The sequence below is a fragment of the Branchiostoma floridae genome, chromosome 3 (assembly GCF_000003815.2).
Source record: "Branchiostoma floridae strain S238N-H82 chromosome 3, Bfl_VNyyK, whole genome shotgun sequence".
In the NCBI taxonomy this organism is placed as follows: Eukaryota; Metazoa; Chordata; class Leptocardii; order Amphioxiformes; family Branchiostomatidae; genus Branchiostoma; species Branchiostoma floridae.
In genome coordinates this window covers 31,485,504-31,498,597 of record NC_049981.1, presented here as the reverse complement: position 1 = coordinate 31,498,597, position 13,094 = coordinate 31,485,504, and the positions used below count along the sequence as shown (strand labels likewise).

The window sequence follows — 13,094 nt, the reverse complement described above, 5'->3', positions numbered from 1 at the left end:
ACAGCGGAATCTCAAACATCATGCTTCAATGCACGCCGCCTCGCTGAGGGCAGAATTAGCGGCGACGGTGCCCTTAAAAATGCAGCAATCGACGAAAAAAACATCTCCTTTTCCTCGTCATGTTAATGTTTGACTCAAGACTCCCAAGGTTTCCATAAGTGCAACGACACCTCGGTCCTGTATTAAAGCCCCAAAAGTCTGAGAGGTTTCCCTAGTTTTGCATGGTTAATGGTACCTCCCTATTAAACAAGCATGACCTCCTTTGGAAATAAGTGCTGTGTCACCCCCCACACACTATTTATACCAGCTCAGGTGAGAAACGCCCATTCTCAGGCATCCAGCGAGTAGTAGAACCCTCGTCTCGCTCTCTACGTAGCATTTAACACTCCACGATGGCCCCTAAGTACAAGCTGACGTATTTTAACGCCCGAGGCCGTGGGGAGGTGCCCAGACTGCTGTTCGCCGCGGCAGGTGTGGAGTTTGAAGACGTCAGGATCGAGTTCGAGCAGTGGCCGGCACTCAAAGAGTGTGAGTAGGAACACGTCTGATGTTTGATCAAGTTTGGTCCCTTGTGAATGGAGTCAGGTACAGACTAGCCTCCACCAGGCCTTCTTACGGCGGGGATCGTAGAATTCGGCAAAAAAATCCGTAAATTGGAAAGGGGAGTCAATCCATGCTAAGGTTGCCGAACAACAGAACTCCTAGGGTAGCAAAGTTCCCCTGGGAAAATATTCTCCCTATAACAGCCAGCGTAGTCAGTCTGGTAGAGACTAGGTACTGACAGCCTCAGCATAGAGTTCGTGTTAGTTTTGGAGCTAAAATTGCGAAAAATACATACGTCGTGCGACACCATACAGAAAGGTTTGAGACCAGATTGGGGACTTTGTTAGTGACAGTTAACCATGCGTGTCGTGCGAAATCCGGCTGTCTTGTTGCCGTAAATTCTGCTACTAGCAGTCTGTAGATATTATCATTGTCTCGATGAAAAATGTTCTGCAAAATTATTGACAACATCGCACGACGAACGCGACCGGTCGACCTCGCCTCAAGTAGTAGTATAGTCAAGAGCTGTGACCCTGGGTCAATTATCCAACTCTTTCAATCATTTACGCACGTGACAAAACATACGGTGGTCTCATGCCGCAGTTCACCGAGCTTGCGTGTCACATGTTACTGTTAGCAACAAACTAAAGAAAACATTTCTTGAGATTTCATTTCACCAAAACTAATACAACTACAGAGACAACAGGGTGCTCTGACGTGGCGACTCTGGTTATTCAGTCTATTCAATGACCCATGTCGCCATGGCAACGGGACGCTGACCTTAATCGTGTGTGTAGGGGGGTCACACTTGTATATCAAGTTCGTTCATTCATTCATGTTAGACAACATGACTTACCATCATTGTACAAGTCACAAAATACAAAAAAGCTGCAACGTAAAAAAAGTTACGTTCCTTGTAAGTGACCATTCATATCATTCTATTTTTCTGACCCTTTCACAGCGACTCCCATGGGCGGACTGCCCATCCTGGAGGTTGACGGCGTGACTCTCTGTCAGAGTGTGGCGATAGCTCGCTTCGTGGCCCGGGATGTGGGTATGTACACGTATCTCCTACAATGCTTTGTGCACTTGTCATAGGCTTAATCACGGTTAAATAGTCATTATTTACCCGCTGAATCACTATAAGGTGTTTAGTTACTCCATCATGTTTGCTTATTGACGACGAGCTGGTCCTTTGTTGACATCATTGAAGGGGGGGGGGTACTGTTCTTAACAATACATGATAACACACTAAACTATTTCATTGCATCTTATCAAAGCCTTCAAATCTCGATATTTCCATTTAGAGAAACAGAGGTTGGTTCAGTAGTCTTGTATTGCAGTTTTCTAAACACTATTTTTAACAAAACGTTCAAGACCTATTTTTTTTTTCAATCTAATATCTGCATATTTAAAAAAAAAACATTTCAATTCTTGAAAAATTCAAGAGTACAATTATAACCAATTTTTGCACCAAATACTATCATAATCACACGGCCGTCATTACAAATCATACACATTCAAATTCTTCTGGCAACTTCAAGGTTTAAACATCCAACATGGTGGTCAATACTTACGTCATAATTTCGTCATAGTCACGTGAGCGCAAACACAGTTCCAACAATCACATCTGATTCCTTATTAGGATTGGCGGGCGCCAAATGCATTTGCTAACGATATCACCTCACATCCCTTATTTGGATAACGTTAGGTGCACATGGGTACAAAATGTATGTTCTAACTGTCACCTCCCACTCCTTATTAGGACTGGCGGGAAAGTCGAACGTGGAGCAGGCGCAGGCAGACATGTTAGTAGACGAGGTGAACGAGATCATGCCGAAGCTTGCCGGCATACTCTTTATAACGGACGAAGCAGTAAAGGTAACCCATTTCTACAGCTGGAGAAAATACCGAGATTACTTTATACGTCCATCATTCTTCTTCTGCGTCACTAGAATGAACTGGAAGAACAAGTCGGTAATAGTACATGAAGTGTAACTGGAATACTGGTTCAGCAAGGCAAAGTCACGAACTCGTAAGCGTAATAATTTGTACAAGTCATATATTTGTTTATTCGCTAATAAGGACTGAAATCTAGACCTTGTCGAGATCTAACGCTTTTATAGACGAATTCACAAAGAAAAATCACTGCCAATCTCATATCAGTTTGTATTTTGGGTATGCTTACCAATGAAGGAGTGAGTATGTGAGTGAGTGGGTGAGTGAGTTAGTGGGTATGTGAGTGAGTGTGTGTGTGTGTGTGTGTGTGTGCGTGTGTGTGTGTGTGTGTGTGTGTGTGTGCGTTAGTCAATAGGAGAGTGAATAAGAAGTGAGTGTGTGCGTGTGTGTATCTGTATGTCCACGTGTTTGTGAGTAAATGAAGGAGTGAATAAATGAGCGAATGAATGGATGTGCGATCCATTGTGTTCACTATGAAATAGACCAGTTGAAGTCCGTCCGTAGTGCCTTACCCAGACGCCCGTGTCTGACTGAATTGCAGGCGGAGAAGCAGAAGGAGCTGGATGAGCTGATCGAGAAGAAGTACACCACGCTAGAGAAGCTGTGCGGCTCTGCCGGGTACATGGTCGGGAACAGGGTACGTACCGAATGTCATCGCGCGTGCCGCTGTACGAAGTGTGGGAATTACCAATAGCGGTAAATGCCTGGTAATGTTTACTTTGGGGCGAGCGTTACGAGACTTACCTGCCATGTACCTGTATTGGCAAATCCCAAATTCTGTGCATAATGATTCAAGCTTCTCTACCCTTTTCGCTAGCACATTCAGTGCCCCTAGCCACCGGTTGATGCGAATGCTAGGTTAATGGTCGTATAACCTTACTGCCGTTGTTGTTTAGCTGGCCTCTTTGACTTTATAGTCAATTTACGTCGTACACATACCAACAAGGCAAACTACGGCTTTAAACCAAACGTCTAACTTACGAAAATTCAAAAATAGACAGCAATCAAATATACTCTCAAGGACATGACCATTTATCATTTTAGAAAGTTTGGAATTTGTCTTCCATTACTTGCGTATACAAAGACGAAATAAAATCTCAAATGTCTAGATCTGAATAAGTAGTAAGAGCTTGGGTAACCAATAGAACTGTTTGTCAACTACTTTGTAATTATGACGTCTTAATAGGTATGACTTTGAAAGACGTGCAGTCAGTGACGACCAGTTAGTCAGCGGCTTAAAAAGGGGCCTGTTGACAATGCCGGATATAGAATCAAGCTTTGATACTAAAACAATTAACCTAGCATGCACAACTTGCACTTAACCTTAAAGGCAACAAAAAATGCAAATTGTGGTAAGTTACTATGATCAAACCTACTGTATTTACCTTCCATCAGATGCTCTGGTGCGACCTGTTCTTCTATAACATCGCTTTCAACGTGGAGAACAACAAGCCGGGAACTCTGGATAACTACCCCAAACTGGCCAAGGTAGTGGAGAATGTCAAGCTCAACTCACGTATCGCAGCCTACCTGGCCACGCGACCTGACGCCGTGTTTTAAGTGGAAAAGAAACCAACAAAAATGTGTTTCAATTGTGGCAATATTACCACCAGTTAGTGCTTGATCGACAGAGCACAGGGAGTTTTTTTTTATTAGCTTTTCACATTCAGTAGCAAATACAGACGGATACACGCGTACGTAGATACACATTCAATTCTTCTACACAATTCCACAATTCTTTTGTAACGTTGCTGCTGTAGATTGAAAGTATGACACGGAAAAACATATTTTCTAGACATCTCATAATTGTGGGGTTAATTTCATTTTCAAACCTCTACCTCCTCCTTGCAGCTGAAAAGGTCACAAAGGCTGTTCGAACAAAAGGGAGCCACTGTAATACTTTATGCGACGTGTACTGCGACTTGTGTGGTAGTCATTCCATGAATGTCTACCTTTACTACATTGACAACTCTGTCCTTGCAATACATAAGAATAAAAAAGTAAACTTTGAAACGTTTATTTACGTAATACTTGATTGTTATATACATGAGAGAGTGAGTGAGTGAGTGAGTGAGTGAGTGAGTGAGAGTGAGTGAGTGAGTGAGTGAGTGAGTGAGTGAGTGAGTGAGTGAGTGAGTGAGTGAGTGAGTGAGTGAGTGAGTGAGTGAGTGAGTGAGTGAGTGAGTGAGTGAGTGACATAATTTTGTCCGATGTAACATTTACTCACCGGATCACCTGAACCACTCCACCCTTGTCACATCTTTCATTTGCCAAGGCAGCATTGTTATACCCAGATTAAAACAGAAGAGCTTGACAGACTAATACCTCTCCTGACCTCAACTGATCTGCACTGAGAAGCGCCCCGTGCCGACGGCTGGCGGTGGTGCAGGTGGACTTTGAACCTACCGCACCAGGTACACGCGTCAAACATCTCTCACCTGTTCGCGTTGCCTAAACAACAGAGTACGACAAGGCAACATGGACGGCGTTCACAAGTTGACACAAGAAAAGTGGGGCCAAAGGCCATGACAGACCAGAATGCTAGAGATCTTTCAGTGTCAATGTTTGTCCTCAAATTATGCAGACGTGGTCGCATGAAAGAGCAGGCGAGTTTTTTGTGTATCTCAAACATTCCGTTTAAAAGACACCATAGCAACAGAGTCACTACAAACGAGGAGTTGATTTTTCTATTGCAAACAACTTTCTTCCCCAAAGACCTTATTCATCCTGCAGTGATCGGATCACCGTAAACAGCGAACAATATCAACCTTAATGATAGGTCCAAGCCAAAGAAATTATCCTCAGTTTGTCAATAATCACGACTTCATTTAAAACGACAGAGTCTCCACAGACACCTGTTATCACCCGCGGCTTCACAATGCAACTGTTTGTAACTTTGCCCTACCCTCTTTGATGGTACGTCCCCTTTAAACAAGCGTCAGTTGGCGCATGCATATTTACACCTGTCGAAGATAAGGGACCGCCCATTCCAGTTCGCCATCGACACGCCGCTAGCTATTTCTCCGTTCACGCCACAAGAACGTCCCGACAGGCTCCCAGGATGGCCCCCAAGTACAAGCTGACGTACTTTGACGTCCGAGCTCGCGCCGAGCCCACCAGACTGCTGTTCGCCGCTGCTGGGGTTGAGTACGAGGATGTGAGGGTTCAGCGACAAGACTGGGAGGCTCTTAAACCGAGTAAGTAAAAACAAAAAGACCGGGGAGGCGGCCGCTTGGACCTTTAGGTACAGCGTAACAGTCGGGAAGACAAGGTTCAAACTCCGCCCGCCTCATATCAAAGACTTTGATAATGGTATATACCACTACATGTCATACCTGGGCCGCGAAACGCTAGATATCATGGGTGTTCCGGCCCGGTTGTTCTAACGTGCCTCATCACACGGGCTTCCATAGAACATATCAAACAAAGTCCACCAGCGAGAGTGGTGTAGTAAAAAAAAATTCGAATGCTCTTGTTACGATTTTTTTGTTTGAGGACACCAACTTTTTTTAAAGTTCCGCATTTTGCCTGACAATCTGTGTTTTGTCGGGTGGGTATGACATATATATAGAATACAACACATTCCGCATCACCCTCGGTCCCAGCCCTCCCGCGGGTTTGATCGCCCTCCGGCCTTCGGGCAATCCTACCCACGGTCGGGCCATACCTCGGGTGATACGGAATACCCCGTGTTATATTCTAACGTTATATTTAATAATTTGATATGCTTAGCCCTCAGAAAAAGTGTATGATAGTAGAACAGCACAACTAGTTACCTCTACGGTCATAATGTTATGAAGTCGCTCTTTGTGGCCCAAGGGGTAGGGAAACGGAGATGGGCACCGCCCCTGCACATTGAAATGTGTGTATTGGGAAGGATTCTTGCTGAGTCATGCACATGTTGAGAGCGTGTGTGTACAAACGGAGGAGTGATGGGGCTCGTTATCTTATCATCCCTACAACCGAATAAACATTAATTAACGTTATCTGTCAACGTTCAGGTAGTCCATTCGCTCCTGACTATATTCTATATAGTGGGGTGACCCTGGTTGTGTGTCTTTAACAGCGAATCCGATACATCATCATCAACAATACATCATCATCAACAATACATTATCATCATTGATACATAATGACATGAGATATACAAAGCCAATATAACTAGTATCGATATTTAGACATGATATCCCATGCTCTACATGCTCATGCCCCACTCCCTGTTCCAGCGACCCCGATGGGCCAGCTGCCCCTGCTTGAGGTGGACGGAGTCACCCTCTGTCAGAGCATGTCCATAGCTCGCTTCGTGGCCAGGGAGACGGGTGAGTGTGTTCATAAGGTTTGACTTTGATTACGTCACAGCCAGCTGTTAGAAGGTGTTTGGTTACTTGGCCGGGGACAGGCCTAACAATACTGAGACTAACAATGTTTGACGAGCAGTTTGCAACACAGACAAATGTTCGAACCCATCTTCGGTGTTCCTCAGGTTGACTAACCTGAAACGTGAAGCAAGCAATTTTTCTGAAGTTATGAATAATGGACCCTTCCAGCCGAACACCATAAGCCCATTGTTCGATCTCGGGTTCTATTTCAAAACCTCGGTCAAAAACGGCGCGAGTTGCAAAAACATGGCCGCCGCCGCTATTAGGCTGAGGATACCGACTGACTTCGGTTTAGCTTTTGGGGCCTGAAAATCCTCTCAGAACGGGCGAAAAAAAAATGCTATGTATTCTTTGTGGAAGGCTACATCCACTGGGTACAGTCATTTGAGGAGGGGACGTATGTAGTTGCAGTAAGGGCGATATAATTTCAGTCAAACCGGAAGCGGGAGGCGCTCCATAATATTACCTTGTTGGTGGGCAGGAGTGCCCAGTTTCTGACATGCGGGTCGCTGCAGGTGTAAAGCTGGGTACGTATATATGTGACAGGTTTTCTACCGCGTTTGTTGCATGCATGGCATGTGCAAGCTTACTCAGGAGAAAAACCAAATTAAGAAGAAAGTAGCTCGGTCACTCACGGAGAGGGAGCTTGTGCCACGTGTCAAATATAAGACACTACTACAGAGTCCGCTAGTGCAGAGTTCCGTCTCTTCTACGAACATTGCTTTACATGCGCATCCTGTCAAGGAATAAAGTAATGCTGTGTAGCGCCTACTCTTCCCGAAACAACAATACTCGGTCGGTATAGTCTTCAACAAAAAAGGCATAGCATTTTTCTTTGCCCATTCCTGTCCCACTAGGGCTGTTTTTGACCGAGTATTCGAAATAGAATACGGGGTTCTATTTGTTCGATATGGCGTTCGGCTGGAAGGGTCCATTCATTCACAAGGCTGAGTCTACATTTCCGTAGATCACAAAACCTGCGTCATTTTCCGCTAACATACAAACCCAACCGGAAGTTCGATCGAACGTAGATCTAGCAGGTTCGAACTCTGGAACGCGTTCGATCGAACGTGAGTGTTCGAACGTGTTCGATCGAATGTTCGCGGAATTCGATATTCGACCTCTACCGCCGTGTGACGCAGGCAACTTTCTGTTCCATCTACTCCTGCAGGAATGGACGGTATGACCAGGCTGGAGCGGGCCCAGGCAGACGCCTTTGTGGACGAGTTGGAGGAGCTGGTGCCGAAACTCGCTGGTCTGCTGGTATTCACTACTGACGAGACAGAGAAGGTGTCTTGTTTGTTTGTTTGTTTGTTTTCTTCTTTGTTTTGTATGCCTCTACTGTGAGTACAAGCGCTTTACTATCGAACCAGGGTGGATCACTACAGTTCGTCCATGTATTTCATTTCAGGAGGAGAAAGCAAAGGCACTAGACAAGATGATCGCAGAGAAACTCGGCAGGTGTGAGAAGCTGAGCGGGTCTGAGGGGCATCTAGTCGGGAACAGCGTGAGTACAACCAAAGAATTAATACATGAGTGACTTTATGAAGCTGGAGCCCGATAACTACAGTGTTTCAGAATGAATGAATGAAAGAAAGAAAGAATGAATGAATGAATGAATGAATGAATGAATGAACAACAATATAAGGATATAATTTATTTTATTTTAACAGGATTGCTATGTACCACATGTTTAATGTCATGGCTTCCCCTTTGTAAATACTTCAGCTATGCAATGCTCTCCCAAGGGAGGAATAAAGTACAAGAAAGAAGAAGACACTATTGTATACGTTAACGAACCCGTAGGATCTGTTTAACACTCCAATATGGTATTTGGGGGTTTGGAGGAACCCTGAAATAGCCCACACCAACCAACTAATTTGTTAAGAAAGTATTATCTTTTATGTATTCTCTGCAGCTTCTGTGGTGCGACCTGGTGTTCTATAACATTGCATATAACATCGAGGAGCTATACAAGGCGGGAACCCTGCAGAGCTACCCCAAACTGGCCAAGGTGTACGACACGGTCAAGGCCAACCCGCGCATCGCCAAGTGGGTGGCCGAGCGGCCGGCGGGGCAGTTCAACATCTGAGGAGATCTGGGGAGATGTTACATGACGTCACGGATGGTCATGGCGGAGAGTTAAACGTCTAGGCAGTTTCACATGAGGTTGAAAGAAAATAGATGCTATGTTTTTCTTCCATTTGACAGACATGTATACTCAAGAATTGAAAATCGTGTACGCAGTGGTTTTTACATTCTGCTAAATAAATGCTTTTCATTTTAACAAGTGTTTTAAGTGCATCTTTTTCGGTATGGAAAACTGTATGAAGGAAGAAATCATTGAATAAATGAGTGGTGTACTCCTTTCTTATATAATCTAAAAGCTTTATGACGGACACTACAAAACCCACCCTCCCATGCTGTATGTAGGAAAAGTTGACTTCTATACACACACTACGATGTGAGAACACTCTTCTGTTACGCTCTTTATTACCCCTTCCCTACGCGATTTGATATCAACTAGAATACACCTTGTGTCACTTTTTCTTCAAACTTTGAACCGACCCCGCTAGGTCAGCAGTATACGTAGTACAGATTGCTACAATCACGCATTTGTAATTCAGATAGGTTATGTAGGTTTACTTTTTTATAGCCACGGTGTTCTTTGTGACGTGTATAAAGCATTTCCTTAAAATTCATATCAAAGGTTAATCCATTCATTAGACATATCCAGTCGGTCGGTGACCTTTGACACCTGGTATCACTAGATTTACAATGTAACTGTCTGTGGCGAGTCCTACCCTCTCTGATGGTACGTCCCATTCAAACAAGTGCCATGCCCGGACGCAGTTGGCACACACGGGCATATTTACACCTGTCGAAGATAAGGGACCGCCCATTCCAGTTCTGCATCGAGACACCGCTAGCTAGCCACAAGAACGTCCAAACAGGACCCAGGATGGCGCCCAAGTACAAGCTGACGTACTTTGACGTCCGAGCTCGCGGTGAGCCGACCAGGCTGCTATTCGCCGCTGCTGGGGTTGAGTACGAGGATGTGAGAATCACATTCGACCAGTGGCCGGCACACAAAGACAGTGAGTGGTGGCATGTGTGATGTTTGCTCAAGTTACGGTCCTTGTGAATAGACGTGAGAAGAAATTAGGATAACATTGTTACAGAATTCATGCTCGTTTTGAAGCTCGTTATATAGCACGCATGATAGGCTAGTATTACTAAGTAAACACAGATCGTCTTAGTATTTTAAGTAATTATTTCCCTGATTTACTTTGTACTTAGTACGTAATTGCACGAATAAACAAACTCCATCTGTAAACGCATTGTAACCATTTATGTTGTTGAGCGGCGGTACCAGGGCTAGCCCTGTACTGTATAATAGCCTGAGGCTAATTGGGAAGCCCTGGCATAAAGTCAAATCAAAACCCATACAACAAACAGAAATGACCTGCCAACGATTCGGTAGTCCCTTTTCGACTGGCTAGTGAGGCAACCGTGGCTATATGCCTTTTCCAACCAAACCGATTCATGACGATACAAGGCATCAAAAGTCAACAGAACTAGTGCTTACTCCATGCAGCAGATACTAGGAATGCTCCATGTTTCAGGCACTCCGATGGGCGTACTGCCCATTCTCGAGGTGGATGGGATCACCCTCAGCCAGAGCATGTCCATAGCTCGCTTCATTGCAAGGGAGACGGGTGAGTGCGTTCACTGGGTTTAACTTTGATTGCTACACAAACAGCTGTTGTAAGGGGTTTGCGTAAGGGTAGGCCTGTTGTCGGCGAACTGTTTGCAAAACAGATTATAAATGACTCGACAAATTTTCGTACTAATCTCCAGCCTTACGCAGGTTGATTGACTCGTAACTCACATCACGTGACCTTACTGAAGCGTGACGTAAACAATGTATCTCCGCTAAAGAATCTGCATGCGTAACAAAAGGGGGACTGCGTCATTTGCACCCACATTCGAACGCATCCGGTGGTTCTAACATAGTTATAGAACATAAATCTAGCAGGATCGAAGTCTGGAATGCGTTCGATCGAACGCAAATCTAGCATGCTGGAATGTGTTCGAATGTTGGTGTTCGCCGCCCCTTGTGATGTAACGCTAGGGAAGTTGAGTGGTCCACGGAGTATGAGCGCGTCTGTTCCATCTACTCCTGCAGGAATGGGCGGTAAAACCAAACTGACTCTCATCACATGTCCTTACCATAGCGGGACGTAAACAATATGAATGCGGCTTTAACAATTTACAACTCCTGTAGGACTGGACGGTAAAACCAGGCTAGAGCGGGCCCAGGCAGACGCCTTTGTAGACGAGCTTGAGGAGCTGATACCGAAAATGGCTGGTGTGGTAGTATTCGCCAAGGATGAAAAAGACAAGGTGATTTATTTGTGTTGTGCTGTTTTTTTCTTTCTTCTTTGTTTTGTATTCTGCTGGGCTATGGTGCGGGCGAAATGTGAATAAACAATGATATTGTAATGGTACCAAATAGCTGAACGCAGTCCTTTGACTGAATTTCTTTACTTCCATGCTCTCATTTTGCTATTTTAGGAGGAAAAGTCGAAGGAGTTGGATAAGTTGATCGCAGAGAGACTCGGCAAGTGTGAGAAGCTGAGCGGGTCTGACGGACATCTAGTGGGCAACAGCGTGAGTACAACCAAAGAATTGAATGAAGGAAGGAAGGAAGGAAGGAAGGACATATGTGTTTGACATTACGTTTTGAGAAAGAAAAAGTGTGTATCGTTGAAATAGTTTGAAACACGAACTCGCAGGGCTACTTTGTTTGAATTCTGCAATAAATTATTGCAGAAATGCGGCGTGCAGTAGATATTAATACCAGGGTGAAAGGTATCGAGGAAGATAACGTCAAACCAAATCAGCAGCAGTGGTTCAGAATAACGCTAACCTTTTCTGCATTTCTTTCTAGCTTCTGTGGTGCGACCTGGTGTTATTTAACATCGCGCATAACATCGAGGAGGTTTACAAAGCGGGAACCATGCAGGACTACCCCAAACTGACCAAGGTGTGCGACACGGTCAAGGCCAACCCGCGCATCGCCAAGTGGATGGCCGAGCGTCCCGCAGGGATGTTCGACTTCTGAGGGGATGATGGGAGATGTTACATGACGTCACTGATGACGGAGAGATGGAAGTCAAAGCAGTTTCTCAGGATTTTGACACAGAATAAATACTATTTTTCCTTCCATTTGACATCAAATGTACTTTTAAGTGTACGGAGTCTTTTGTGGATCCCCAAATACTTTTACGTTTTAGCTTTACCGATAAGTGAAATATCGTATTCGTAAATGGTGTCTTCTTCAATCAGTTTAACTTTACTGACCTGAACAGGTGTACATCCGTTCGGTCGGTGACCTGTGACACGATCGGGCCAAAAATTCAGGTAGGGATGACGGGAGAAAGGTATCCCTATGCACGCCTATTGTGTGTAAATTTAAATTAGTAGTCTCTACCAGACCAGCTACTCCGGCTATGGATAGTTTACCTTAGTAGCGTGGACTCTCTTGGCCCAATTACTCCCTTTTTGCCGAATATTAAGGATCATTATCATATAGCCAGATGGAGTTGGCCAATCAGAGGCCCCCATTTCCCATGGGTTATCAGGCAGTAACCTCAAAAGTGGTCGGTTATTCTAATAACCGACCACTTTTTGGACCGCACCATTATGCAGGGGACAGTCATGAATTTTTTTTGTACTGTTGTTTGTGTGTAAACCATGCATAACTGTCAAAAATATTATGATTGATTGGTTATGTTGATTAGGGCTCCACATGGGGAATATAGGGATACTTGAAAAGGAATTATGCTGATTTTACACATTTTCATTATGGCTTTCTAACGTGATTAAGCCGGTACCTTCCTAAATCACTTCATATATACGTACTTTGTCGTGCCCAAGTGAAAAGGCTCTGCATGGGGGGTACCAGGACTCCACTTAATACATGTAGTTTGTATTGCAAATAAGCCACATGTTGATGCTGATATGCTATCTCACAAACAGATGATTAGTTAAAATTATTAGTTAAATGATGATGATGAAATAGTTTAATGTTTGTATTATATATAGACACTATTGTACAATATATATATTGCAAATGTATTTTTATGTAATGTATTAAAGTGTTTATTTGTTATAAAGGAATTTGTGTGAAATAACTGTCAGTGGATA

The 13,094-nt window shown here is 44.2% G+C and overlaps 3 protein-coding genes across 3 annotated transcripts; all 3 read left to right on the top strand.

The window, feature by feature from the left end:
• Positions 1–277: 277 nt before the first annotated feature.
• Positions 278–4,519, top strand: LOC118412051 (glutathione S-transferase 1-like). The gene is made up of 5 exons (XM_035814651.1): positions 278–528; positions 1,505–1,597; positions 2,309–2,424; positions 3,044–3,139; positions 3,898–4,519. The coding sequence occupies exons 1-5, from the start codon at positions 393–395 to the stop codon at positions 4,060–4,062; spliced, it is 606 nt and encodes a 201-aa protein (XP_035670544.1). The 5' UTR covers positions 278–392; the 3' UTR covers positions 4,063–4,519.
• Positions 4,520–5,460: 941 nt separating this feature from the next.
• LOC118412050 (hematopoietic prostaglandin D synthase-like) lies at positions 5,461–9,171 on the top strand. The gene is made up of 5 exons (XM_035814650.1): positions 5,461–5,699; positions 6,729–6,821; positions 8,053–8,171; positions 8,293–8,388; positions 8,800–9,171. The coding sequence occupies exons 1-5, from the start codon at positions 5,564–5,566 to the stop codon at positions 8,971–8,973; spliced, it is 618 nt and encodes a 205-aa protein (XP_035670543.1). The 5' UTR covers positions 5,461–5,563; the 3' UTR covers positions 8,974–9,171.
• A 576-nt stretch (positions 9,172–9,747) lies between these two features.
• Positions 9,748–12,129, top strand: LOC118412049 (hematopoietic prostaglandin D synthase-like). Its single transcript, XM_035814649.1, has 5 exons — positions 9,748–9,979; positions 10,508–10,600; positions 11,170–11,288; positions 11,460–11,555; positions 11,836–12,129. The coding sequence occupies exons 1-5, from the start codon at positions 9,844–9,846 to the stop codon at positions 12,007–12,009; spliced, it is 618 nt and encodes a 205-aa protein (XP_035670542.1). The 5' UTR covers positions 9,748–9,843; the 3' UTR covers positions 12,010–12,129.
• Positions 12,130–13,094: the final 965 nt, after the last annotated feature.